A 26,965-nucleotide genomic window follows, 5' to 3' on the forward strand; every position below is an offset into this window, starting at 1 on the left:
GCAGTCCCCTTTCCTCCGCTTTCCCATCCCCCACGGCAGAGTGCCGCCCGGAAGACCCCTGACTTCCGGGGCGGGGCTGCCTGAGTGTCTGCGGGGCGGGCTGGCAGCTCGGAGGCACTGCCGCCCGGTGCGCACGCGCAGCTGCCGCCCCTCCCCCGCCCGGTCTTTCGGCCCTCGCGGTGGCGGCGGCGCATATCTTCGCTGCTTCCGAGGCACGCATCTACGCTGCGGAGTGAGTTCGCGGGGCGGGCAGGCCAGCTTCCGCCCTTTTCGGTCGGCCCTCGCTCCGCGGCAGGGGTGTGGCTTCCTAGCCACTCCCCCGTGGCTCCACCTCTGTGCCTCTGATTTTCCCCAGCTGTCCCAGCCAGTTGAGGGCTCTCTGGCAGAGCATCCCCTGAGGTGGTGGGCTCGACCTGGGTCAGCCTGCCATTGTCGGAGGGATCCAGTGGGCGAGAGACTCGGAGACGGCATTGCAGGGAACGAGCCGCCCATGGTGCCTGTCTATCCGCGAGTGGCCTTATTCTTCTAGTTTGTGATGTAGAGGCTCCTGGCCTGACGCCCATCTCTGGTCCTTGCTCGCTGTGTGACCTTGGGCAAGTCACTCCCTCATTCCCGGGCTTCAGTTTTCTTAGATTAAATCTCCTCAATGTTTGTAATTTTGCAGAAGATTTTATGCAATTTTAAGACTGGCTAGGCTTCTGAGTCCGCTTAACTGAGATGACCCGAAATTGGAAACCTAATTATTGGTCTCCTTTTAGATCTTTAGCATTGCTTACAAATTGCCGGACTCAATTTTTCCTTTTTGGTGAAACCAGGTTGACCTGGTTATCAGGCATCCTTTTGAAAATGTGAGACGGGGTGAGCTTGTGGCAACACTGTTCCTCTCTCGTCCCAACTGAGGCTTTCTTTCCTTTAATCCAGATGGTGTGGTGGCTCGATTCTCCCAGTGCCTGGCTGAGTTTCGGACGTGGTTAAGAACCAACTGGTTGAGGTTCAATGCAGACAAGACGGATGTGATGCTGGTAGGCAGGGGCACAATTGGAGACGAAGGGAGGGCAAAAGGGAACTCCCTCATGTCATAGGAACATTATGATTACTGTCTGTTCTGGTGTTGTAGGACTGCTAATGACCAACCCTTTCAAGACTTTGGGGTGAGATAAAACAAACATCAGCAGCATTAAGAATTATAAACACAAGTTTGCAACATAAAGATAAAATGGGGCCTCTGAATGAAACTGTAGGGAGAAATTATGAAAGGAACCGAATCTGTTATTTGAAGAGCCAATTTTTTTTTAATGCATTTTAGGATGGCATTCATAAGAGAACTGACGAAAAGATAATTGCAGTTGCATAGTTGTGGAGCTTCCAGATGTACTGTGCTGCTGTGCTCGGCAACCTGCATTCTGCCTACTAAAGTCAAGAGAGATCCAATCTGTCTCAGATGTCACTCGAGACAAGTTTTGCTTGCAGGTAGCCTATCATCACATGTACTGTGGAGGCTATCATTCCTAGATAAAAGTTTTGGGAAATAGTTTAGGAAATAGTCTCCAAAGAGGACTCGTGGACTTTGAACATTTTAAGATCGTAGGTTATGCTATGGTCATCTGTCTCAGTCAGAATTGTTGCAGATATTTTCTGAGTGTGCTCTGAGAGTTACTTTTTGAATTGCAAAGACAGATGTGCCTACATAGCAGAAATAATACTAGTTTTTGAGTCAGGTGTTGGTGCTGAAAACAAGGTTATACAATCTTAGGTAAATGTAAGTTGTCAAAGTAGATTTTGTTGATTGAGGGGCTGATTGAAGTATAATTACGAACCTAAGTATATTTATTAGCAACTAAATATCTCTGGAGAGTGTGTGCGTGTTTGTGAAACCATGCATGCCGGTGCAACATGCATGCATTCCTACATATGCCTCTCACAGCTACTATTGTTGTTTATAACTTTATCTTAAAAATTTTGAGCTTGAACCCAGGTCCTCACATGCTAGGCAAGTATTTTACCACTGAGCTATATCCCTAACCCTCATTTAACTTTTGCATGGAGAATTCAGAAATTGGCATTAAAAAGAGATGTTACCGGATAGAATAGTTGTGAGTAGCTTAATGTGATAAAAATTCAAGTTAATTTTCATCAAATGAAGGAGACTCTTTAGGTTGATTTAGGCCTTATATGGTGGTTTTTGTTTGTTTTGAGACAGAATACAAAAACTTTGCATTAGAGTTGGAATCAGCTACATTATTTTTACATTAAGCAGTTTAATTTAGATTTCTAACAGTTACCATTTTGGATGTCACATTAATAAATTCTAATGATTTTGATCAGGTTATTGGTGAATTTTCTTACTCATTTTACTCTGCCGTGTCCTGCTCTCAAATACATGTTTTTGTTAGCCCAAGTATAAATTGAGGGTTTGCATTTGAGTACAAAGAAGAGGTTTTTTTTGGGGGGGGGGTTATAGAGTGCTGAAGAACTAGGGGTGATGGGTGATAGCGAGGGAGCAGCTTCTGGCCTTTCAGACAGGGAAGAATCAGCCAAGCATTTGAACTGTTTCTGCAGAGGAGCAACCTCTTCAAGAGGTACAGTGAACTTCTGAAAGTCTGTAAACACAGGCAGAGAAGTGTGGAACGAGGAACTCCCTGGCAGATTCTACCTTAGGCAAGGAAGATAAGGCCCATGCAACAGGAAGATATCTGTAGTGAGTTCTCCTACCTCTGACACCAGAGGAGTCAGTCAGTGTCTCCAGAAAGATGTAGCTTTCCTGAAGGTGGTACCTGAGGCTGGGAACAATGGGATTGTCAACAGGAGGAAATGCAAGGGTACCGCTTGCAGTGGTAATGTGTTGTGTACTACCTATGGTATTAGAGACATTTCTCCTTTTCTCCAGAATGTCTAGAAAACACCACACTCCAATTTGCAAGAGGAAATTTGTAGAGGGAATTTCCCCCACAAAAGATAATGTCATTTCTTATCTATAGTAGAGGCTGTGTTACTATCTACCTTCAAACTTAGTTTTAACTATTTAGAATTTTTAAAGTGATTTTCCCCCTGGTGTTTTGTATGAAATGTTTCCATTTAATGTTACCATAATAAAGATATACCAAGCTGCAAAAAAAGATAATTTAAAGTTAATAATATTGATTGGCAATATCAGTTAACTTAAAGGCAACTAACAGTAAGATAAGTGCCTATTCAGAATGTTGCAGAGTTGATTTTCTGACTTTGAGGACTCGCTCCATAGCTTAAGGAATCTGAGTCTGTTCTTTACCACCATTCAGATTTTTGTTGTTTGATATTTTAACTGAAGAGTCAAAGACTCAATGAACTAAGCAAGTTATGCCTTTGTACTAAATATCAACAATAGTCCAGTTTTCCTTTTAGTGGCCAGCCAAAATCCATGTGTATTAGCTGTCATATTTTAGTGCACAGTCCTCCTTTATCACCGTGGTATAGCCACCTCTAAGACCTTTATTCTTTTTACCTGTGCCCACCACTGGCCCACACATGTTCATTGTTCTTTGCCTTTAGCGGTTTTCATTAGTGAGAACTATTTGGATAGGAACTGACATTTTAAAAAAGTTCAAAGAATTTAATAAAACTATGTATACATATATACACATGTATATAATTACCTTGCTAAAATATTTATTTCCCTCCAGGAATTTGTGGGGGGAGGAAGCTTATGATCTTTATAATAAAGTGAAATCACTGTACAGTGCAGTTAATGGTAAGAATTGTTTGTAGATTTGGGAACCTTAAAGTTTTCCTTTCTCTTCTTTCCCTTGCTTTTCTTTCAGTAGAAAATGTGCATCAGATGTTTATGTTTAATTGGTTTACAGACTGTCTCTGGATTCTTTTCCTGTCAAATTACAAGGTAATGTCCTTTCACTTAGCAGCTACTTCATATACCTGTAAATACAGTTGATTCATGCACAAATTGTTATTGGGCTTAAGACTTGCAGGTTCATGGACAGTGTTTAGAAATGGGACAAGACTTGGTGGAATCTAGAATTTTAAGGAAATAGAAATAATTTAAGAAATCAGCATCCCTATATTGCATTTTAAGTATGAAGCTTAAGAAAGTTATGTGTGTACACATGTATTGTTAATCATGGTGTATTACTTAGAGGTAATGAGTATCATTTAACTGATTTGGGTAGTCATTTTGAAGCTTCATTAAGAATCCTTAATTGTGTATGAAAAAAGCTGGCCTTCTGAAAAAACTTTTTAAACTTCTGGTTTAGTAAAATATCTTACTGCCCATTTTAATATCAGCCATAAAACTATTTTAGTCAGCATTTACTTTAGGAAATTGGAATAAATCATTGGCCCTGGCCATTATCAGTGTGGAGCACAAGGCCGGTTAGCAACCCTAGGCCAGTTCATTAAAACAAACTTTTTGCTTGCAGGTATTTTAGGTATTGCAAGTAATTAGGTTGTGTCTCCATGCAGTCAAATAGACATAGCCTTCGAAGAGCAGCTTTTCATTACATTTGAAACTTTAGTGTAGTTGTGCAAAAATTCGTCTGATGCAGACCTGTGTTGCTGTAGCATCGCAAAAAGTGAGGAAAATGTGAGGTTGGAGGATGCATACTTTACCTCTGCTCTTCATCTTTGCATTCTGCCAGTTTGGGCAGCAGGGCTTTTCTTGTCGGGAATCACCAAGGGAAGTATTTGTCAGAGCGCGCTTCGTGACACTGCTGTTGTGTCCGGGAACAAATGTTTTCTAGCTAACACACTTCGGAAGTGACCGACGTGTAGAATAGGAGGTATTTTTCGCGTACTGCAAGAGTGCCCGGCGGGGCCCTCTCCCGGACCTCTCGCGCTCTGCCCCAGTACGGAGTGGCGGCTCTCGGGCCCGCCTCTCGCGCGCTCCCTGGGGACGGCAGCCGCGGGGCCGCGCGCTCCCTGCTTGGCGCGCGTCCGCCGGCCTCTCCCCTCCCGTCCCGCCGAGCGGGGCGCCGCGAGGGGGCGGAGCGGGGTGTGGTGGCGCGCTCGGGCGGCTCCTGCGCGTTCCCGCCGAGGCGGCGGCGGAGACAGCGGCGGGAGCCCCGCGGCCCAGGCGCACATCCGGGTTCTGGCCGCGACCCGCCGCGGCGATGTGACCCGGTGGCGCGGCCAACATGGCGGAGGTAAGAACGAGCGCCCCTCCCCGGCGGGGTCTCGGCGGAGGGCTGCGGGCGGGAGGCGCGGGCCTGCCCGGGCCGGGCCTGTGGCGCCGCTGCCCACCTGTTGTCCGGCCGGGCCTCCCGCCTGGGCTCCGCGGAACTTAGTTGGGCGGAGACGCTCCGTCGGACTTGGGGCAGTCGGGAGGCTGCTGCTGCGTGAGGAGCGGGCGAGGGCGCCCGTCCGGAAGCCGCCCGTGGCGCAACTTCGCCGGCCCGCCCGCCCGCGCGGCCCGCGGACTACAGCCTGCTCCCGCGAACTTTCTTCCCTCCGAGCCTAGACGGCGCTGCGCCCTCCCGCCCGCCTGTCGGCCCGCGCTGCTGACCTGCGGTCTGTGTGGGGGGAGAGCAAGCTGACCCACTGCCTTTGGTTAACGTAGCATAGGTGAGCAGGAGAATTTAACCCCGTAGGCCCTATGCTGATTCAAACTGGGGGGGAGGAGGGGGGCAGAACCCCGGGGGGGGGCAGAACCCCCAGGTTTCTTTTCCACCCAACTGAAGGGGCTGTTTGGTTTTGTTTTTGGTTTTGTTTTTTAAGGAAAAGAAAAAAAAACTTCCAAATCAAAGTTTCAAAACTGCCTATTATTTATTTTCCCATCATTTTTCTTTCCTTGGAAGAAGCTTTTCTTGTTTCTCTTGTCGCCCCCCCCCCCCCCCCGATTTGCTATAGGATAGAACCCAAGGGTCTTGAGCAAAGCAGACAAGCAAGCAAACGCTCTACCACTGAGGAGCCACATCCCTTCCAAGCCTTCGCTTCATTTCTAGTAAACAAGTTCCTGGTTCGCACTCAGATTGGTAGGCAAACAAGTTTGTTTAGGAGTAATTAGGCCTTCGAATGTACTATAGGAAATTTTAACATCGTGTCTGGTTTTAAGCTGAAAATACTGAAGCGTCAGTTGACTTCCTGCACAGCGAGAACGTTATTTTGTTACATTAGCTTTTTTTTTTTTTCGAGATAGGGTTTCTCCGTAGCTTTTTGGTTCCTGTCCCGGCGCTTGCTCTTGTAGACCAGGCTGGTCTCGAACTCACAGAGATCCGCCTTGCCTCTACCTCCCGAGTGCTGGGATTAAAGGCGTGCGCCACCACCACCCGGCACATCCGGTGTCTAGTTTGCCTTTTTTAATTTTTATCTGTGAATGTCGTTATTATTTGTTCACATTGTTATTGTTGGTCTTTTTTGGATCTCTATTGAAGCAAATCGGGTAATTACTTGATTAATAAGGCGAAACAAGTGCCAAACATTTCCATATTTTTATGTCAAAGGCATTAAAAAATAGCTTTAGGAAGTAAGTGATTTTATTTGCCACTTAGCTCTCAGTGTTCAACTCCTTCATTTGCTAAATGAAGTGGCTAGTGATTACTTTTGTTAATACATAATATCCTTAAATCTTAAAATAGAGAAACATAAGATGGTAGACCTTTCCTGTACCAGTCAACCTTCCTGGAATCATTTTTAGGGTGTTAACTTGTGCTTCTATTATAGAATTGCCTTTATGAAGAAAGAAGAAATTTTTGTTTGTTTGTTTGTTTGTTTTTCGAGACAGGGTTTCTCTCTGTGTAACAGCCCTGTCTGTCCTGGAATTCACTCAGTAGACCAGGCTGACCTCGAACTCACAGAAATCCACCTACCTCTAAAAGGGCGTGCCTCGTCACCTGGCTGAAAGAGATTTTTTACAGTAGTAGGACTGCTTGCTGCCCTTATTGAAAATACTTAATTTTACTGACTTACAGCAAGAATGCATTATGTCTGTTTTCTTTTTACCTGTTCATAGTTAAAGGATTGCAAAACATGAATTTAGTGACCACAGTAATTTTATTTCACTTAAATGTTCCTGGGTTTGATCCACTAGCCTGAGTGTTCCTGGACTTCCGTCCTGGTGGGGTCTGACTCTATGTAGCTGGATTGTCAAGCATCTTGTCAAGATGACGGTCCCTGGATTCCCTCTGCTGAAAACCCACTAGTCTGCACAGCAGGAACACACTGCTGTACTGTGGCCCAAAGTTTATGTTGTTGTGTAGTCCTATCCCACAGCAAGCTATTGAAAGTAGCTTTGTGTACAAAAATACTGAAGCGTCAGTTGACTTCCTGCACAGCGAGAACGTTATTTTGTTACATTAGCTTTTTTTTTTTTCCCCCTCGAGGCAGGGTTTCTCCATAGCTTTTTGGTTCCTGTCCCGGCGCTTGCTCTTGTAGACCAGGCTGGTCTTGAACTCACAGAGATCCGCCTGCCTCTACCTCCCTAGTGCTGGGATTAAAGGCGTGCGCCACCACCACCCGGCACATTAGCACTTTTTGTTTTAGAAATGAAAGGGAGAGGTGTGCTGAAACTGGCTATTTCTTGTTTTCTACTTGAAGCCATTCTTAGGTATTTCATTCTGTGGAGATGGAATTCTTAGGATTTGCAGGAACACATGAATGGTTTAATTTCTAGAACTTGACTTTTGTTCTTGATGCATTTGTTTAGTGAACTGGAATATCTGTTATAGTCTTTGAGTGTTTATAGGTTCTCTTTGCTTTGCTGTGTAGGATAGAACCCAAGAGTCTCATGAACTTAGAGGAATGTAGGAACTTTATGTGTCACTGAAAATATCCCAAAATAGGTGAAGTAACAAACTTATAATTTTCCTTGTCTTAATTTTTTAATAATTGGGGTTTATTTTTTAAAGAGCAGTTAATTTTGGAAAAGAAGTTTGGTTAAAAATGTTTTTACTTCTGTATAGACTTAATAGGGTTTTTTTTTTTTTAATGATGTATGCTGTAAAGAAATTGCATTCTGAACTACAGTGCTTTTGAATAAGAAAAACTGAGAACAGTATGCATTGACTTGGTAACTATGGGGGAATTGAAGCTAGCTCCACACAGAAATTTAAGCATTCTGCTTGTAGATTTACGTTGTTCTTTCCTATTTCAGGGAATGATCTTGACATTTTTTCCAGAAAAATACTTGATTTGTAACTGTAAGTGGCATTAAATGCAATTGTAATATGTAATAGTTGGGGTTTTAATATACTGATCTGGCCATCTCTTGAGTTTATAATAGAAAGTATATGTTTAGTGGTTCTTCAGTTGTGGACACGTGAAACTGTATTTCGTGTACACAGAAGGATTAGTATATGTTCTCCTTCTTCGTTCTTTTCGATAGTATCTCCCAGTGCTTATCATTTCTTATGATTCCTTACATGGGCTTACTAAAGGAGGCTCTCCTGTTAGGCGAAAAGGAAGGAAATTACAGAGTAGTCACAGTTCTATAAAGTCAGTGAGAGAGAAAAAATAAGAGGAAGGAATAGTTAGTTGATCCTTAGGGCTTTATAAGGAATGTGGTGCAGGGACCTTTGTGAACAAAGAATTTTGTCATTTATTTCAGAGTATGTAAACATACAGGGCTCCACTCCCACACCCCCATTTTTCCAGACAGGGTTTCTCTGTAGCTTTGGAGCCTGTCCTGGAATTTCCTCTGTAGACCAGACTGGCCTTAAACTCACAGAGATCTGTCTGTCTCTGCCTCCCAAGTGTTGGGATTAAAGGTCACCACTGCCTGACCATACAGGGATTCTTAAGGGGAAAAAACAGCCACGTACAATATAAGATCTATTTTTTTTTACCTGAACCTTTCTTCTATAACAAAATATTTAAATAGACTTGCTTAATGTATTAGTTTAAATATTTGTAATAATGATACATTTATTTACTATTATATCCATCCATTTCTCAACATAGTCCTTGTTTAGCATTATTTGAGATTGCTTGGATTTTGGTTTGTGGTTTGTTTTTTAAGGAAACTGGATTGTGTTGTTTATCTTCAGTGTTAGTTTCTCCTAACAGCAGTGAATTTAAACTGTAAACAGTTCTCTATAGTGGTGATGAGTTTTATTTTCTTTGCTTATTATTTATTTCTCAAAGCTGTCCAGAATAGTCGGGAACTCCAGTGCTGCATGAAAGTCTTGAAATGTTTCTTTTGTGTGGACTAAGTCAACACACTTGATAACCTAGGTGGGGGAATAACGGATGTGAATTCATTTAAAGTTATGTTGGTGAAACTAATCTATTTCCCATATAATTTAGATGCATACACCGCCAGTGAAGCATAGTCTGTCTTCATAGAAATAAATCACCATGTAAAAATTTCTTGCTTGATGTTCAGAACAAATCTCGTGTTTTTAAAGGATTAACAAATGGCCCCAGAATTCATACCAGAGACTAAACCGTTGCTTGGATTTTTCTATGGCTATGTAATTGTTAAAGTGTGTGTGTGTGTGTGTGTGTGTGTGTGTGTGTGTGTGTGTGTGTGTGTGTGTGTTTCTAAAGCAGCTTTCTGTCTATTGAGCTTGCCTTTTCCTATAGTCATGTTTTTTTAAAAAAAATCAAGTCAGAAGACAATATTAAGCTTACCTATCTTTTAACTGCATTTTGGGTAATTCGTAATGAAAGTAAGCCTAGGTTTTAAAGGAACTTAAAGAAATTGAAGGCTTTTCACCATAGAGAAAATGAAACTGATCAGCACTTATGCACTTTGTCCTACATAACATAATTAGTCTGTGTAGCTCAGTCAAGTCCCAGACTTGTGCGTTCCTGGTAGAATTAATGTCATTCTACCTTTGGAAATATTGCTGCTGTAGTAAATTTCCTAATTTCAACCTCAGGTAGTCTGGAGACTAACAGCATTTCTGAGAGTAAAGACGGGTTGAACTGATCCACTTGTGTATGGGAGAGGATGGAGTGGGGAGCCTTTGACACCGTATGCCTGCAGTATGCATATGCATCCTGGAATAGTAATGGCAACATGTAAGAAATGGTGATAGAATTGGTTTGAGGGGGTAAGTCATTTCTTTTTACTGAAGATCTAGTTAATGCTTCAGACACATTAATTTTTGTGGAAAAAAATAGCATTCTAGTTTGTTTGTTTGTTTTTCCCCTAGAGTTTGTCTTAACTCTCACAAATTAGGGTTTTCTGTTTTAGAGAGGTGCTAACAAGAATTGAAGACAGTGAGACACTGAGGTTAGAGCAGCGACTTAACCAGCTGTCGAGCATGGTGGTGTACAGGAGCAGTTTAACAGCTGCGTTTACTTCAGCCTGCTTTTTCCTTTGTCTTCTGCCTAGTTAGTTTTCTCTCCCACATAACATGTATAGACCAAAAATTAAACTAACTTTTAAAGATTATAATTAAAAAATAGTAAAAAAAACCAAAAACACACTAGGTTTTTTGTTTTCTTTTTCTTTTTTCTTTTTTTTAGGTTTTTAAGACAGGGTTTCTCTGTGTAGCCCTGGCTGTCCTGGAATTCAGTCTGTGCTGGCCTTGACCTCTGGTCCGCAGATCTGCCTTCCTCTATCTGCCCAGTGTTAGTTTTAAACAGCACTAGTGCTTTGTTTTCAGAAATTAAGAGATCTATGGTCCTCATTTTCTCTTTAAAAAATGAGTAATATGCGAAAACAATTGAAAATTCCAGCAATACAGAAAACCATAAAATGGGAAAACCCTCTGCTTACCGACTCATTCTCTGAATATAGGTGTTATTATTTTTATTAAACTCTGTTTCTTAGTCTTCTTATAACTGAAACATACAGTCTGTTTCATCGTTATGTTACAGACTTGTGGTGTTAATGTTTCTTGGAAGACTCATGTATCATTTCTAAAATTTCCATCTAACTCTTCTCTTTAAACAAGCTACAATAATAAATAACACACATACATATTGATATACACCTATATGTGTAATTGTAGGCTATGTTGATGTTGGTTAAAGATCTGAATTGTTGAAGTCATTCATATTTTTAACAATACTGTGAGTATTTTAAGAATATTTTATTCCTCTAACTTTTCAGTGCACAGCCTGAGTTTGCTATTGTGTGAAACAAGTGCAAAGAGTAGGTGTTGATACTACATATATGATTAAAATAAAGTAACTCCATTTGAGAGTTGTAGCACTGTAAATAGAAATTGTGTTCTTGTGTGTCTATAAAAATGCTTTCATTCTATATTGAAACTCCTGTATTGTGATAATAAACACAACTTGATCTTGAATTTTATTTTTGTCATTTGAATAAAAGTAGTAGTCACAGTAAGAACTTTTAAAATGCTTGTTTCCAGTGGATAGTCTTGATTTGATTGGATGCAATTAAGTTACAATAAACTAATCTCATCCTTTCCTCCTAAACTGATAAAATTTTATTTGTGACATAAACCACTAAAAATAGATACTTAGCATGTCCTGTCCCACTCCAGCTTGTGAATGTTACCTTCCATCTAGCCCAGCATGTCTAACAGAATATTAGCTCTCTTTGAACATTGAGCAATGTGTTCAGAGGAGTGCCCTCTGCTTAACAATGCTGCCAGTCCTCTAAACACAGGCTTCTTACGGAATAGTAGGTATTTGGGGCCTTTTTAGAACTTCAAGCTGGCAACTATTTGCTGCTAATACTCATCAGTGTGGTATTGTTATTTACTGCTGGTGAAAGGCCTGTCATAAACTGAAGTACACAGCTTCCATATTCAGTATCCTATTATTGATAATAGCTAATGCCTTTAAACTTGTTCATGTCCAGATCAAAAGATGCCCTCCCCCCTTTTTTAAACACAGGGTCTTACTATGTATTTCTGGCTGGTCTAGCACTCACTCCGTAGACCAGACCAACCTCAGCTCTTCCTCCCTCCCGAGTACTAGGATTAAAAGTGTGCCAACAAACTTTCAGAAAACTTTTTCTTCTTTAATCAGAAGACTATGAAACATTGTAATGTTAAAAAAAAAACAATTATGTTCAGGAACTGTTTCTCTTTGAGTCCGAATCCATAAGAAATTGTGGTTGTTGTTTATGTCATGTATATTTGCTTCAGACATTTACTTAAAAAGGAAAAGGAGTATCATGAAGCTTGTCTGTAGTACTTATCAACTTGGCAACAAATGAAGTCATTGAATGATGTAATTGTCCAAAGGTTAGACTTACAGTTGGAATTACGGTTTTAAAATGGTGATTTGCTGGATAATAGCTATAGTGTCTACCTACACCCATTTCACGTCAGAACTGTGTGTTCTGCCCTTTTTATGGTTGTAGTATTATTTCCATGGCATCCTACTGTCCAACTTCTCATCAGAGAAACCAACTAAACAATTCTATTAACTGTTCTAGCATGATAACTTTAAAATAATGGTGGTATGGTATAGGAAATAGATAATACTATGTGTAGTTGGAGGCTGCTTGATCGTTCCCGGCTGCCCAGACCTGAAATAATCACACAGAAATTGTATTAAACACTGCTTGGCTAGTCACTTAGGCTGTTGCTAGCTAGTTCTCATATCTTAAGTGAACCCATTTCTATCATTTTGTATTTTACCACAAGGCTTGTGGTTTACCTCCGTACTGGTGCGAGGGTGGCTTTCTCCTCCAGTGGCTGCATGGTGTGTTCCTGACTCTGTTTTTTTGGTGTTTGTTTTTTGTTTGTTGTTGTTTGTTTGTTTTTTTTTTTGTGGTGGTGGTTTTGTTAGAAAACCATGCTGAAGAGATGAACTGTTCTCTTACTAAAATTTAGAGGTAGAAATTGAACCACTGAAAAAGTGTGCTTCAAAGGAAGCCAACATAGGTCACTACTGGAATCTGGAACGCTGCCCTTAGAACAGTACCATGATGTAGGCAGGTTTCAAAATGGAATATAAATGCCTCGTAGAGATCTGCCTTAGAGTCCATGGCTTTGAAAATTAACCACATCCCCCCCCTTTTTTTAATTGCCTTACTTCTTGGCCCTGTTGTGTTTAGCAGGAGAAATAATCTTAGAGTATGCTTTTCTTTTGCCAGTGACTTTTTCCTTCTCAGAACATCCGTGGTTAGCTCTGGCTGAACTGGCATTTTAAGTTCTCCCAAGTTACTGAATTTGTCTAGAAGGAATTTATGTTTGAAGATGACTTTTTATAATTGTAAATTAGCTTAATTGAGATAAAACAACCACACTGTCAAGTGGCAATATTAGTAAAAATAGTTGCTACCAATTTTATCTTTATATTTTTCCATTTATGGTTGTTAATGAGTGGTACAGTGATACCTATAAGTTCTGCACTTAGTTGGGATGCTGAGGCAGGAGATGATGAGATCAAAGCGATCCTGGATTTTAGAAAGATCTTGTTCTTCTAGAGGGTGAGGTGGGGGATATAGCTGTTGGTAGAATACTTGCCTAGCGTGTACTTGTTTGAAGCTCTGGGTTCAGTCCCTAGTATTGTGGTTGGGAGAATGTAATTGTTTCTATCTCTTGTTTCACAATTTGGTTTTTGTTTTGTTTTGGGGCTTTAAAAAACCACTGGTAACAAATTTTGTGTATGGTTATTTCAATATAAGTAAGATAAGAACTATTTCTGGAGATTTTAAGATCTAAAACTATACCTCTCTTGTCTAGGTTTTTAAGGACTGTATTTGTTTTTAAAGTCAGAATTAATTTCATATTACTATTTTTGCTTCTAAATCCAAGAAGGTTTTAGATTTTTCTTTGGGCTTTAGCATAATAGAAGGGAAAGATTATATAAAAAATTTGTTTTGTGTTAGACATTAAAACTTATTGTATGTTTTTGGTGTCACTAGTCATTGAATGCTTCTTAAAATGCTTATGAAGGTACATTACACAAAATGTTAATTTATTTTCTTTTCCCTTTAGCCATCTGTTGAGTCTTCAAGTCCAGGTAAGTATTTTTTGTGCTTTCATAATCCTATTTGACTGTTTGTCCTGTTAGTCGGCATAAATGCTAGAGGAGCTAGACTGGCATCTGACTTGCTTTTCTTCTGAACGCTTCTGTTTTCTGGGGAAAAGAAATGGATGAAATGTTTGACTGCCCCTGAAAGCCCAGGTGAGGCTCTGCAAGTCCTTCCTAACTGTCTGGGCTTTCTTTCTCCTCTCCTCTTTGTCCCTATTTCCTCTTGTTTCTCTTCTACTCTTCTCAATTGCTTTATGTATTTCTTACAGTTTTAAATTGTTATTTAATTGAAAACGTATATGAAATAATGCTTTTGAAAACGAGTAAGCTTACAGATACTCAGAACATTTTATTTGATAAAAAATTGTTAATATATTTACCAGTGAAGGACATAGTAAAATAAGCCAACCATTCAGCAGGGGAGTAGGCATCAGAAACAAAAGGAATTTATTTGTAGATTGATTTGAGTAGGATAGGTTGTATATACTCTTAACTGTTCATCCTGCATTTTTATATTTTTTCTTCAATACTGCACATAATTTTTTGTTCCTCGGGAATCCTCTAAAGTTTGTTTTGTTTGGAAATATCTCACACATTGAATATTTAGCAAAGTTTAGCATCACATTGCTGAATTTTGCTTATTGAAATTATTGCCATTTATATTGTAATTTTATTTTGGGGGGTTTCATTTTTTTGTGGGATGGTCCTTCCCCACCCCACCCCCTTCTCCCTGGAAAGAGTTTCTCTGTGCAGCCCTGCATGTCTTGGACTTGCTTTGTAGACCAGGGTGGTCAGGGATCCACCTGCTTCTGCTTCCCAAGTGCTGGTTAAATGCGTGTGTCACCACCACCTAGCTTGTATTGTAAATTTTTTTTTGTGTGTGTGTGATTAACATGAATAGTCTTTTTTAATAATCCAGGAAGCTTTCCATGGACATAACTTGTTCTAGAGATTGGATTAAAGTACTAAATAACTTGAGTATTGACTTTACAGTTACTCTTATCAGTTAAAGAGAGTTTGTCTTCTTTTTCCAGTATGCCAAAGTATATTGGTCTCCGTAACTTTTTTCTTTTAACTTTGTGGTTTATAAATTATTTCAGGATAGTAGGAGTTAGCAGTTACATAAAATCACAAAAGTGTAATCACTGTATTGTTTATAGGGTATAGAAATATTTCCAATATTTTTTTTCTTTCAAAACTTCAGAAATAAATTTGCAGAAAAAAAGAAAATGGATTCCTTGTGTTTTTGCATGTAAGGTTGCACATTCACTAAGCTTTAGAGTTTCTTTCAAGGCATTCATCAATAAGTATATAAATATCAGGGCCTGTGGCAGAAGGAGCGTTTGTTGCTATGCAGCTGTAGAGAGTTACTAAAGTTGATAGAATTAAGGATAAAGGACTCATGTAAAAAAATACTGTTTAACTGTCAAAGGCTGCACTTCATAGCTAGCAGTCATAGTCATATAACTTTGCTAAATGACTCATCTACAGACTCAGTCAGCATCATCCAATGTGCAGGCACAGTACGAAACCCTTATATGTGAGAGGGAAGTTTTTTAAGTGACTAACTAGGTATACATGATACATTATAGTCTAAAGTTGTCTTTGTTCCTTTAAAAAAGATGATCCAAAAGTAGATGACAGAGTAGTGATTATCTTATCTCCCTAGCAAGATACTTAACTTTTACAAAGCAAAAAGATGTACTTGTTGTTGAGCTTCCCCTCCAGGAAACGGTCCTAATAATGGGTCTACAATCTGGCAGACAGTAATGTGATGGTTGCTTGCTACTTTTGCAAATAAGGTAGTAAGAACCCATATAAAACAAACACTAGTTTAAGGCAAGAAAATAGTTGAAATTGCAAGTCTATATGTGGAAAAGGAGTTGGAATTAGAAGAGCAGCTCCTTTACGCTTTGGCATTTAATGTAGTTGGGGGAGTGAGATGACAGGTCTTCAAGTAGAACTGTCTGCAAATGATGGCCAAAAACTAAAAGATCTCGGGTAAGTAATATGACGTTCATGATTTGGTGCTGTGTACAGTGATTTTGGAAGTGTTTAAGTGGTTAAAATTTAGCAGAATTATTTTTGGCAATACCTATACTCAATAAGAACTATGTTAGGTTTAATAATGTCCAAAGAGAGGAATGGTGATAAAATCTTTTTGTATGTATGGATGTTTTGCTTGTGTGTATGTATATACTGTACACATGCTTGGAGCTTATGGAGCTCAGAAGAAGAATCCCCAAGAGCTTAAGTTAAAGGGGGTTGGGAGCTACCAGGTGAGTGTTCGAAACTGAACCCAGCTCCTCTGCAAGAGTAACTCGTCCTCTTAACCCTGAGGCCTCTCTCTAGCTCCAGTAATACAGGATATTTGTTTATGTTTTTGAGTCGTTCCGTCTACAAACATCAGTAAAAGTGTAGCATAGTTTGTGAGACTCCTTCACTGTTGACTGTTAAGTGTCTCATAAGAAAAGTTTCAGGAAACTAAAGGGATGATAAAACTAAAAATCCAAGTTAATGGTCCTTATCTGTGTCCTCATGGGAACCCTCCTGCCCAGTAGTTCAACTGCTACTGTAACACCAGTAAATTAGGATAGTCTGTTATATAAAATTAAGACAGGATGCTTTTCTATTTTTTATATAAATCATTTTGAAACTTGCATAATTATTACTCATTTTCACTAAAATCTAGTATAAAATAGATTCTATTTGGTGTTTATATTTCTTTAATATCATTTTTAAATACTTCTCAAACAGAATTTTGTCTTTCAGGTGTTTTGCCACCTATCAGGGCTTGCACATATTTTAGTAAACTCAGGCTCTCCATAAGTGTTCTTTGAGACAAGATACTTAGAGGACTTTTAAGAAGTTTGGAGCACAAGATTTGAAATTACAGCTAGGACTCCGTTCCATCTTTGCTGTATTTAGAACTGGTACTTAACGTCCTTAAGCCTTGACTCTTTCTCTTCCCTCCCCCTTTTAATGGAGTGATAATACTTCATACCACTGCATGAGGATTGAAATAATGTTTGTCAAATGATCGAGCTTATTATTTGGCATACATTTAAAAGGGGGATTCTTCTGAATATTGTGGGAATTGACTAAAGAACCTGAATCATCGGTATGCCCTGGTTTCTTTATTTTACCCACTGATTCTCTTACATAGTTTGAAATAAGGGGATTGTTAGTGCAACCCTTACAATAAACTGATATTTTTTTTAAGTAGTTTTTTCAATGTTAAATGACATACTTGTCTATGAGTAAGCAGTGCTTTTACAAACTGAAGTGTTGGTTTGGCAGTAATCAAAACGTGGGAAATATCTACAGAACACCCACATTCCTAGCTTTTGCAGTCTGTTTGATGGTAACTCTATTGAATCTAGTAATATCCCCCCAACCGAGGCTAAATATTGATTAGGATACATCAGTTCCTTTGAGTTTCTTGTATTGCCTTTGATAAAAATTTTATATATCTTCTTAATACATTTTACTCCTATTACCCCTGAGCTATTTCAGATTAGCTATATAAGTTGAAGATAATTGCTCAAATATTAGAATATTTTTTCAAAGCAGTGCCGATAGTACATGTATATTTTCACTAGATGGGCGAGTGTTGTTTAATAGCAAATGTACATTCTGATAAATTCAGGTGGCTGAGCAAGTATCATAGAACATAACATACCTCTGCAAACTTACCACATGCCTGTATGGTGTAGCCTCTGTAATATATACAGCCTGTCATTGACCTAAAAAAATCACTCTGTGGTATATGACTGTTCAGACTATGAGGTACCAGAGAGACTCTCAAGCATTAATTGGGTGCTTAAAAATTGTTTTTCCCCCTCCACAAAAAAAAGACCACTTTTACTTGACAGAGCTCTTTTTTTTTTCCTTATAACTTGAGTTTCCTGTTCAGAAGATTACAGCAAAATTTTTAAGTTACAAATATTTTATCCCCGTTTCACAGTGTAACTGATCATATAGAAGTGAGCCATGGCAAACAGTAGTTCCTTGCAAGAGCTTTGGGAGTGGGGATGAGTAAAGATAGTAATTTTCTAAAGCAAAACATTTATTGTGTCTTATCTTTTTCCTGGTCCTTTTAAACATACATTCAGCCTCAAATAAGCAATGCATATATACTAAAATAACATTGGTAAGATGCACTTAATTTGGTTTACCATACGTCTGGAAATGTTCTTTATAGGAGGCTCAGCAACATCAGAGGACCATGAGTTTGATCCATCAGCTGACATGCTGGTTCATGATTTTGATGATGAGCGCACATTAGAAGAAGAAGAAATGATGGAAGGAGAGACAAACTTCAGTTCTGAAATAGAGGATCTTACAAGGGTAATTGACCTATACTAGCGGTGAAGTGGTGTAGCATGTGGAGAGGGGGACACTGGAGACTTTGGTGCTCTGTCAATGCTGGAAAATTTAAATACCCAAACCATAGGTGGGGTATATAACATTTGAAATTGAGGCTAAACAGATTATTGTGTAAAATAATGGAATTCAGTAGTAATTTTTGGTAAAGCATCTTATCTTTCAGAAATGAGACATGAAAGGATTTTAAATTTTCTCTTGGGGAAACCCCCCCTCTACCCCCCTAGTTACTGCATTTTTTTATTTATCCTCTTCAAAGCCTGAATGTCTTAAATGTCATCATTTTCTTTGTGATTAAAGTTCTAGATTGTGTCTGCCTCTTGCTATCAGGGTTACCTTTGACCTTTCTATACTCATTGATCCTTCTCGTTCTTGGGAACTTTTTTCATTGGTATTGAACAGAGCTTACCATTCTTGATCCACAATCTATTTTTCCCTGTACTCGTTTTCTCTTCAGTGTCCTCTGCACATTCTTTACCTAAACTTTTAAGTGTTTGTACTTCTTGGTTATCGCTGCCAGACCTCCTGTTCTGTTCTTGCTTACTATGAAGGTCAGCTACATCAGAATGTGCTCTAGACTTAATGAGTAAAGCCAGTCTCCCAGAGGTGGGCTCCCAGTCTGTATCTTCACTAAGCAGGGTTGAACCACCTGCCTACCAACTCTGAAAACTGCCAAGCTGTGTGTTCTAATCTATTTCATGGTCTCTGCTCAGTTTTTCTTAGTTCATATTTCTGATTGATCTCTTTCATCTCATTCTCCAACTTGACATTTTCCTTAAACATTTTGGCAACTATCTCTAAAATTGTGAACACTCAAAACAATGCTTAATATTCCTTCCTTACATGTTTCTTCTCTGTTTATAAAAATTGTCACTTTAAATTATTTACATTGTTGCCTAAGTCTGAACCAGGGAGAGTGTTACTGTGTTACAAATATTGAGTTTCTACATAAGCCTGTTATTGCTCACCACTGAAATATCTCTTAACTAGTTCTTGTTCCATATCTACCTCAGTAAGTATTTTTTTCTATTCTAGACTATTAGACCACTTCCTAATTGGTTTCCCCATTTCATGTTTTACTGTATTTCTTCTAATATATTCCCATGCAGCATCTATAATGACCATTCTAAAGTCCAAACCCTTTTATTTCAACCTCAGATATAACTCCTAAAGAAATCTAGACTCTTTAATCTTGCTGCAAGACCAACTGCTTGATAGGACCTTTTCCATTTACCACGAAAAGCCTGTTAGACACTGTGCCTTACCAACTGCCTTTGTTCTTGGATTAGCTAGTTTGTTCCTGCTTTGAGGTGTATTTGGCAATCTGGGATTTGCTGCTGCCTTCTCTAGATTTAGTGTTGCCGTTTATATATGCTAATTAGTTTTTAAAAAATAACAATGCTGTATCCGATTTGGTATGGTTTAGTTTTATTTCCCTATCACAGTTCATGTGCATTTGTATATATGTATATATAATAATACCTATAACATTTATTAATTTCTTAAAGGGATCTAGTATTCTCTAATAAAACTTACATGTATGACCTAATTAGCTCCATGATAAAGGAAATATGAAAGACACAGTGCTGTGTTTATAGAGAAAATAAATGTTATTATTCTTTTATAGTAATTATCTGTGTTTCAGAATTTAGTTAGGGATTTGAAAAGATCCCTGATACTATTTAGTTCAATATTTCTCGGGTCCTATTTGGGATCCCTTAACTACTAAAACTAGCATTATCCACAGTGCCTTAGCAAATTTTTTTAACTTTGACCAGAGAACTGATTTTTTTTTTTAAGAATTTATTTAGGCAGCAATATTGTATTTTGGTTTTCACGGCCTTAAAAAAAAAGTCCTTGTTATACTTGGGGTCAGAAACAGTCTTTTGAAGTAAGAAGCTAGTCAGTCATTGCTTACTTTTCTTTAGGGAATGGTAATTGAAAGTTGCAGAGATTAGAGAAAGGAAGAAAATAGTGTAACTAATGCTGTATGTTTTCATCTCAAGCAATCTTATACCCTCCCAGAATCTCCTCTGACTTTCCACATAGAGCAAAGTCTTAGGCTTCTGTATCTCCATATCTAGAACTTTTGGATCCTGAAAACTTTATAGGTATGAACCAAGGCCAGTTTAACTTACTGATTGCTCATCTGCTTTAAAGGAGCAAGACGGTGGTGAAGTTCATGGTGGTGCTTTTTATTTGGAGTTTTCATTGTCTGAAGTCTGTCTTGTTTGTTTTTATGTAATTGTAATTTAACAAGTGCATTTCATTTTAGCCTCTGAGCTCTTTCATATCAGAATCAACTGAATTAGCTCAACGATAAATATTTAAATATTAGAATACTTTGAAAGTAGTTTTACTTTTATTCAACTAGAATTGTAAGCTTTTTATTGCTATGGGCTTTAATATGTGCAGCTATTGCCATATTATCATTCTTTTTTCTCTCTCTTCTTCCTTCCCCTCCCTCTCCCTCTCCCTCTCCCTCTCCCTCTCCCTCTCCCTCTCCCTTCCCTCCCCCCTTCCCCAGAACTGGATTTACAGTTGTGAGCCATGTGGGTGCTGGGAATTGAATCTGGAACCTGGGTTTTTTGGGAGAACATCAGTGCTCTTAACCACTGCGCTATCTTTCCAGCCCCATATAAGTCTTACATTTAAATATTTTGATACAGTTAGATGAATTAATTAGAATTTACTGTGGAATACTAATAAGGATGTTAAAGTTATGCACACAGTTTATGAAGTTATGTGTTTGCTGTGAATTACCAGTACTAAAATCTAACCCTTTTCCATTGCTCTGTTAAAACTCAAAAGACCAACCATGGGCACAGTTGTAGCACTGCATTCAGAAGAAACATTAGTATCAACTACATCTATATATATTTCAATGCATTGTAGAAGAAAAAGACTCTTACTAATAATATCTTTTCTTAATACACACTGTAAAGCACTGAACACATTTCCAGTAAAGCACTACAACCTAGGTCTAGGGATTGAGGTGGCTCCTGAGAAAGCCTGCACTGACCTCTTGAGTGCATACCCTTACTTACCTTTTTGTAAAAGCTGTTTCCCAATTTCTTATTTTTGTCACTTCTCTGAATTCTCTTTCTAGAAAAAAAAAATGTATGATGGGTTGAGTTTTTTTGTTTGTTTTTGTTTTGCAGCATATATGATTAAAAATGACAACATGACCACTTCTAGGTATGGTTGAGGAGATAGTTTTTATTGTAAATATGAGGGAGAGAACAGCCAGAGGCATCTGGAAGAGTTCAGACTGAACATGAGCATGGCCAGCAGAAGAGACCTGACCATGAGAGGAGAGAGAAGGGGAGATGAGAGAGAGGAAAGGAAAGAAGGGCATCTAGGTTGTTTCCAGGTTCTGGCTATTACAAACAATGCTGCTATGAACATAGTTGAGCATATACTTTTGTTGTATGATAGGGCCTCTCTTAGGTTTATTCCCAAGAGTGGTATTGCTGGGTCCAGGGGTAGGTTGATCCCGAATTTCCTGAGAAACCGCCACACTGCTTTCCAGAGTGGTTGCACAAGTTTGCATTCCCACCAGCAATGGATGAGTGTACCCCTTTCTCCACAACCTCTCCAGCAAAGGCTATCATTGGTGTTTTTGATTTTAGCCATTCTGACAGGTGTAAGATGGTATCTTAAGGTTGTCTTGATTTGCATTTCCCTGATCGCTAAGGAAGTTGAGCATGACCTTAAGTGTCTTTTGGCCATTTGAAGTTCTTCTGTTGAGAATTCTCTGTTTAGCTCACTGCCCCATTTTATAATTGGGTTGATTAGCCTTTTACTGTCTAGTTTCTTGAGTTCTTTATATATTTTGGAGACCAGACCTTTGTCAGTTGCGGGGTTGGTGAAGATCTTCTCCCAGTCAGTAGGTTGCCTTTGTGTCTTCGTGAACAGTGTCCTTTGCTTTACAGAAGCTTCTCAGTCTCAGGAGGTCCCATTTATTCAATGAGGCCCTTAGTGTCTGTGCTGCTGGGGTTATACGTAGGAAGTGGTCTCCTGTGCCCATGTGCTGTAGAGTACTTCCCACTTTCTCTTCTATCAGGTTCAGTGTGTTCGGACTGATACTGAGGTCTTTCATCCATTTGGACTTGAGTTTTGTGCATGGTGGTAGATATGGATCTATTTTCATTCTTCCACAGATTGACATCCAGTTTTGCCAGCACAATTTGTTGAAGATGCTCTCTTTTATACTATTGTGTGTCAGTGTTTGATGACTTTATATCTTCCTCTTTTGACTTTAATCCAGAGACAGTGTTTGTCTTCTTTTTTTTTTTTTTGATTGTGTCTTGGTATTTTGCCTGCATGTGTGTCTTTATACCATGTGTGCCTGGTATCTGTGGAGGGAGGCCAGAAAAGGGTGTCAGATCCTGTGGAACTGCAGTTACAGACAGTTGTGAGCCTCTGTGTGGGTGTTGGGAACCAAATCCTGCTCTTCTGCAAGAACAGCAAGTATTCTTAACCACTGAACCATCTCTCCAGCTCTTGTTTGTCTTTTAAATAACCCGCTCTTTTAAAGTTCAGCCAATGTCCAGTTAGCTTACACAGATATGATTGCCCCACTTTTTATTATCGTGTTTATGCATCTTACTTCCCAAAGCACATTATAATGTACCTGTTTTTATTCACCTTGTGTCTGTCCTTATCCCTCTTAGTCTTATCTACTCAGCCCTTACCTCATCTTGCATCAGGATGGTGACCATTTAACCTGAGTCAGATTTTAAGGAAGAAAGTATATGTGATTAAATAAGCAAGCTAATGAGTTAGGTAACCTGGGTTCTTAATTTAACTTTACTATTCCATAAGCATATAACTTGATTAACATTGTTAAACTTCTATCCTTACAAAGATAATATCAAGCGCTTGACACAATGTCTGGCACATTTTAAACTACTATATAAATTTTAGTTGTATCATTCCTGTAGTTCTCAAAGCTGCAGCACAGCTGTGAGCATGTGCTATATGCCTCATAGCTTTTGCTTCTGTCCTTTTTCTATATCCTTACTCCTAGATGGAGGATAAAATGCAGCTATTTCAGTACGATGTTTCAGTGTTAGTTGAATGATCCCTTAATACCTGGTAGAATATAGACTTTGCTAATGAAACTAGAAATTCTCTAGACTAGTTGACGGGTAGACTCTCATTCACTTATGTCTACTGGCCAAGTTTTAATCATCCTTTAGTCTTTTTCTCTGAAATCACTATTGTTGATAGCATTAGAATCTCTGAGAGTACAAAGACAGAACTGTGTCTGGAATTAACATAGTGAATTCACAGAGTATTGTGCATAGCATGTGATTTAGGGCAGGAAAAAATATCTATGATTTGAGACTCAAATGATACCTTAATTTCTGATTGTGGTTTTTCAAGATAGGGTTTTTCTTTGGAACAACCCTGAAGCTCTCCGGAACTAACTCTTGTAGACCAGGCTGGCCTCGAGCTCACAGAGATCCGCCTACCTCTGCCTCCCGCGTGCTGGGATTAAAGGCGTGCTCCACCACTGCCCAGTTTTAATTTCTGATTTTTAAAAAGATTTGGCTTCTTTTTTCAAATTAACTTTTCATCATGTTATTCCTACATTATGTGAGATACTCCCTGCATTTTTGTTTAGCTGATTCTGATGAAATACTAGAAACAAACTGAGAAACTTTTATTTATTACATTTTTGATTTTAATAAAGAAAGCCTGCCTAAAGATCAGAAGGGCAAAGCTAAGCCACTACGGTCAGGCAGTGGTGGCACACACCTTTAATCCCAGGATTTGGGAGACAGCGGCAGATGGATCTCTGTGAGTTCAAGGCCACCCTGGGCTACACAAGAGCAATGCAGAAACAAATCGGTCTTGGTGGCTTACTCCTTTAATCCCCATACTAGGGAGTCACATGCCTTTAATTCCGGCACTAGAGAGAATATAAAATGTGAGGAGCGAGGCTTAGTATGCTTAGTCTGTTTAGTTTGTGGTCACCCAGTCTTGGTAGAGGTGAGACTTCTCTTGCGACTTCACTGCTTTGCTTTTCTGGTTTTCAGTATGAACTCGATTATCTGACTCTGGGTTTTTATTATTAATAATTTTATTATTATTATTATGCTACAGGAAGCTGAATGTTTTTATCCATGTCTGCCTGGTACTAATGAGGTATTCCAGTTGCAGACCAAGGAGATTGTAGACAGCACTTTGAGCATTCTCAGTTTTGTTCTTGTGAGGTAAGGGAATGAGAGCATTACCTATGGCCAGATACTCCTGTTTCCTGTTAACCTAAACCCAGAGACCTAGCAAATCTGTAAACTTCTTGGTCTTTCTAAAAATGTCATTGGCCTGAGGGATAGTACAGTGTTAGGGTGCACTTAAACTGTGTAAGCATAAGGATCATAGTTTGTGTTCCTGCACCCATGTAAAGAAACAGCCACTGCTTAGCTGGAGTGTCAGGAATAAGTTGAAGTGGGTCCCTTAATACCTGGTAATACCTGGTAGAACATAGACCATGGTAATGTCATGTTCTCTGATATGGGTGACTGATAGACCCTAGTACAATAATATCATGGTAGAGTAGGACCACCCAAAGGCCTCTGGCCTCTGGGCTCTGCATGCACCACACATCACTCTCACCCCCGCCCTCACACACAGATGATGTCTACCAATCCGTTGTTAGGAATGCTGTGTCCCCCTCCCCCGCACGTGCACACAAGATATCAGAGATATTCATTTAAGAAATTTAGTTAGCAGAAATTAAGTGTAAAAACAAAAAACAGAACACCCACTATGTCTGGTTAATCTGTTATTGATCTTTTCATAACTTACATCTTTTTGAAATATTGGTAGGGGGAGAAGTCTTCTCTTACTATGGAAAGCATGCCTGCTTTTTTTTCTTAACCATTTATCATTTGACTTCAGTGGCTGGCTTTCTCTGTGTGCTAGTTTTATCACTGGTTCTTCTAGTGGATTCTGTTTGTGAGGTATTGAGGAGGCCACTTTGTATTGTCTCTGCCCTTTCTGGTATTGGAAGTGTTACTAGATTTTTGAGAAATAATATTTTATGAAGTGACTTGCACTTCTTATCCGTGTTACATGAGGAAAAACAGTCCATGTTTTAACCACTCTGTTTTTTCCAAGTGAAATTCCTTTTTATACAGTTAATGTCATCTATCCTTCTGTAAGCTAGCTTAGCTTCTTGTCATGTTAGTGAAAGATTTTTAATACAGTGTTTAAGCTTTATTTTCTCCCATTGGAAAGGCTGATTTGCTAATATCTTATTATACACCCATGAAATTAGTGTCCTTTAAGATTGTCTCATACTAATGTAAGAACATTTATTTGAATTTTTTTTTTTAATTGCAGATTAGAAGCCTGGCAGTGGTGGCACACACCTTGAATCCCAGCACTCAGGAGGCAGGTGGATCTGAGTTTGAGGCCAGCCTAGTCTACAGAGTGAATTCCAGGACAGGCAGGGCTACACAGAGAAACCCTACCTCAAAAACAAAAACCAAAAAAAACCCAATAGAGATTAGAGATCCCTCATCTAAGACATTAGGCCAGAGACAGACTAGGGTAAGACCAGCATCCTATTCTTCAAGCTGACCTAATAAATAAGACAGATCAACAGTCAAGACTGTTGTTCAATATGTTGTAGAGTGGACCAATTACTGTGGTCTAGTCAGAAAATGATTTCAAAATAGAGTATAGCGATTTAAATGAACTCTGTTAAATTGCCACTTAACACTCATCCATTATCCCAAAAAATGAACTAAAAATGAAGCGAGCTGTTTATGAATTCTACAGCTGATAAGAATAATAGTTGCAAACTGCCATGTTAGTGGGTTTTTTTTTTTTTTTTGACTCATAACTTTAGTGGCCCTTACTCATTAACTTCAGTTGCTGAACCTGCTACTTATTTGGTATGCCTATTGGGTTTAAGGAAAATTACATGAGCTGGAATTAGAAGGTCCAGGGTCAAAGTTTTTAAAACAGCACGTGCCGTGTCTCTGCTTTGCTTCCTTAATACGAAAATAAAAGCAGATATCACCATCTGATATTGTTAAAGATGTGAGGAGATTGTGTGTTTCTGAATGCTCTCACTCTTAGAGAACATGAAATCAAGAGTACCCAGCTCAGATGCTTGACCATCAGGAGATGCTGTGGGGAGGCTACTGTGTGTGGAAATAGCCCTTTTTCTATCCTTACTGGTTCTGGGTCTTGGTATCAAAGTTCTGTTCTTTTTGAGTACTGACTCTTAGTCTTAAATTTCAGTGTCCTTGGTACACTTCAGATTTCCGTGGACCAATTCTTTCAATACCTCAAATATGGTTTTGGTTATTTATACTTTAAAAATAACACAGCATGGCTGTCAATTAAGTGTCTCAGCTAACATGGTGATGCCTTGCTGGATATAGCCATTGTTTGTCAAACTATAGAGTCTACAGATTACTTCAGAACTGAACTGTCTTCTAAAGTAGGGTAACAAGTTGATTTACAATGTGTACTACAAGTATCAAATGTCATTTTCTTCCTATGAGGTATTTATAGATTATTAATTACTAGATTTTTTTTCCTTTTAAAAAAAGTTATATGCATGTGTGTGTCTGTTGGGTGTGTGCCTGTGGGTGCAGGTGCCCAAGAAGGGCAGAGGTGTCACATCCCCTGTAACTGGAGTTATAGGCATTGTGAGCTACCCACATAGATTCTGAGAGAGGGGCGATAAACTTTGTGTTATCAACTTACATTACAC

At 39.2% G+C, this 26,965-nt stretch overlaps 1 protein-coding gene across 18 annotated transcripts in view; it reads left to right on the forward strand.

Annotated features, from left to right (window-relative positions):
• Positions 1 to 26,965, forward strand: part of Mier1 (MIER1 transcriptional regulator) — a 50,958-nt gene that overhangs the window by 200 nt on the left and 23,793 nt on the right. Inside the window, exons 2-6 of one of the 18 annotated variants that reach the window (XM_075945375.1) lie at positions 922 to 1,022; positions 3,801 to 3,874; positions 13,800 to 13,824; positions 13,953 to 13,989; positions 18,041 to 18,186. In XM_075945375.1, the coding sequence (XP_075801490.1) occupies positions 922 to 1,022; positions 3,801 to 3,874; positions 13,800 to 13,824; positions 13,953 to 13,989; positions 18,041 to 18,186 (383 nt within the window). Of the gene's footprint in view, positions 1 to 72; positions 233 to 357; positions 494 to 921; positions 1,023 to 3,797; positions 3,875 to 4,993; positions 5,133 to 5,531; positions 5,551 to 13,799; positions 13,825 to 13,952; positions 13,990 to 18,040; positions 18,187 to 26,965 lie in introns of those variants that run through there. The other 17 variants (XM_075945360.1, XM_075945366.1, XM_075945363.1 and 14 more) reach the window with 17 other exon arrangements.

Source organism: Microtus pennsylvanicus, chromosome 13 (assembly GCF_037038515.1).
Source record: "Microtus pennsylvanicus isolate mMicPen1 chromosome 13, mMicPen1.hap1, whole genome shotgun sequence".
Lineage (NCBI taxonomy): Eukaryota > Metazoa > Chordata > Mammalia > Rodentia > Cricetidae > Microtus > Microtus pennsylvanicus.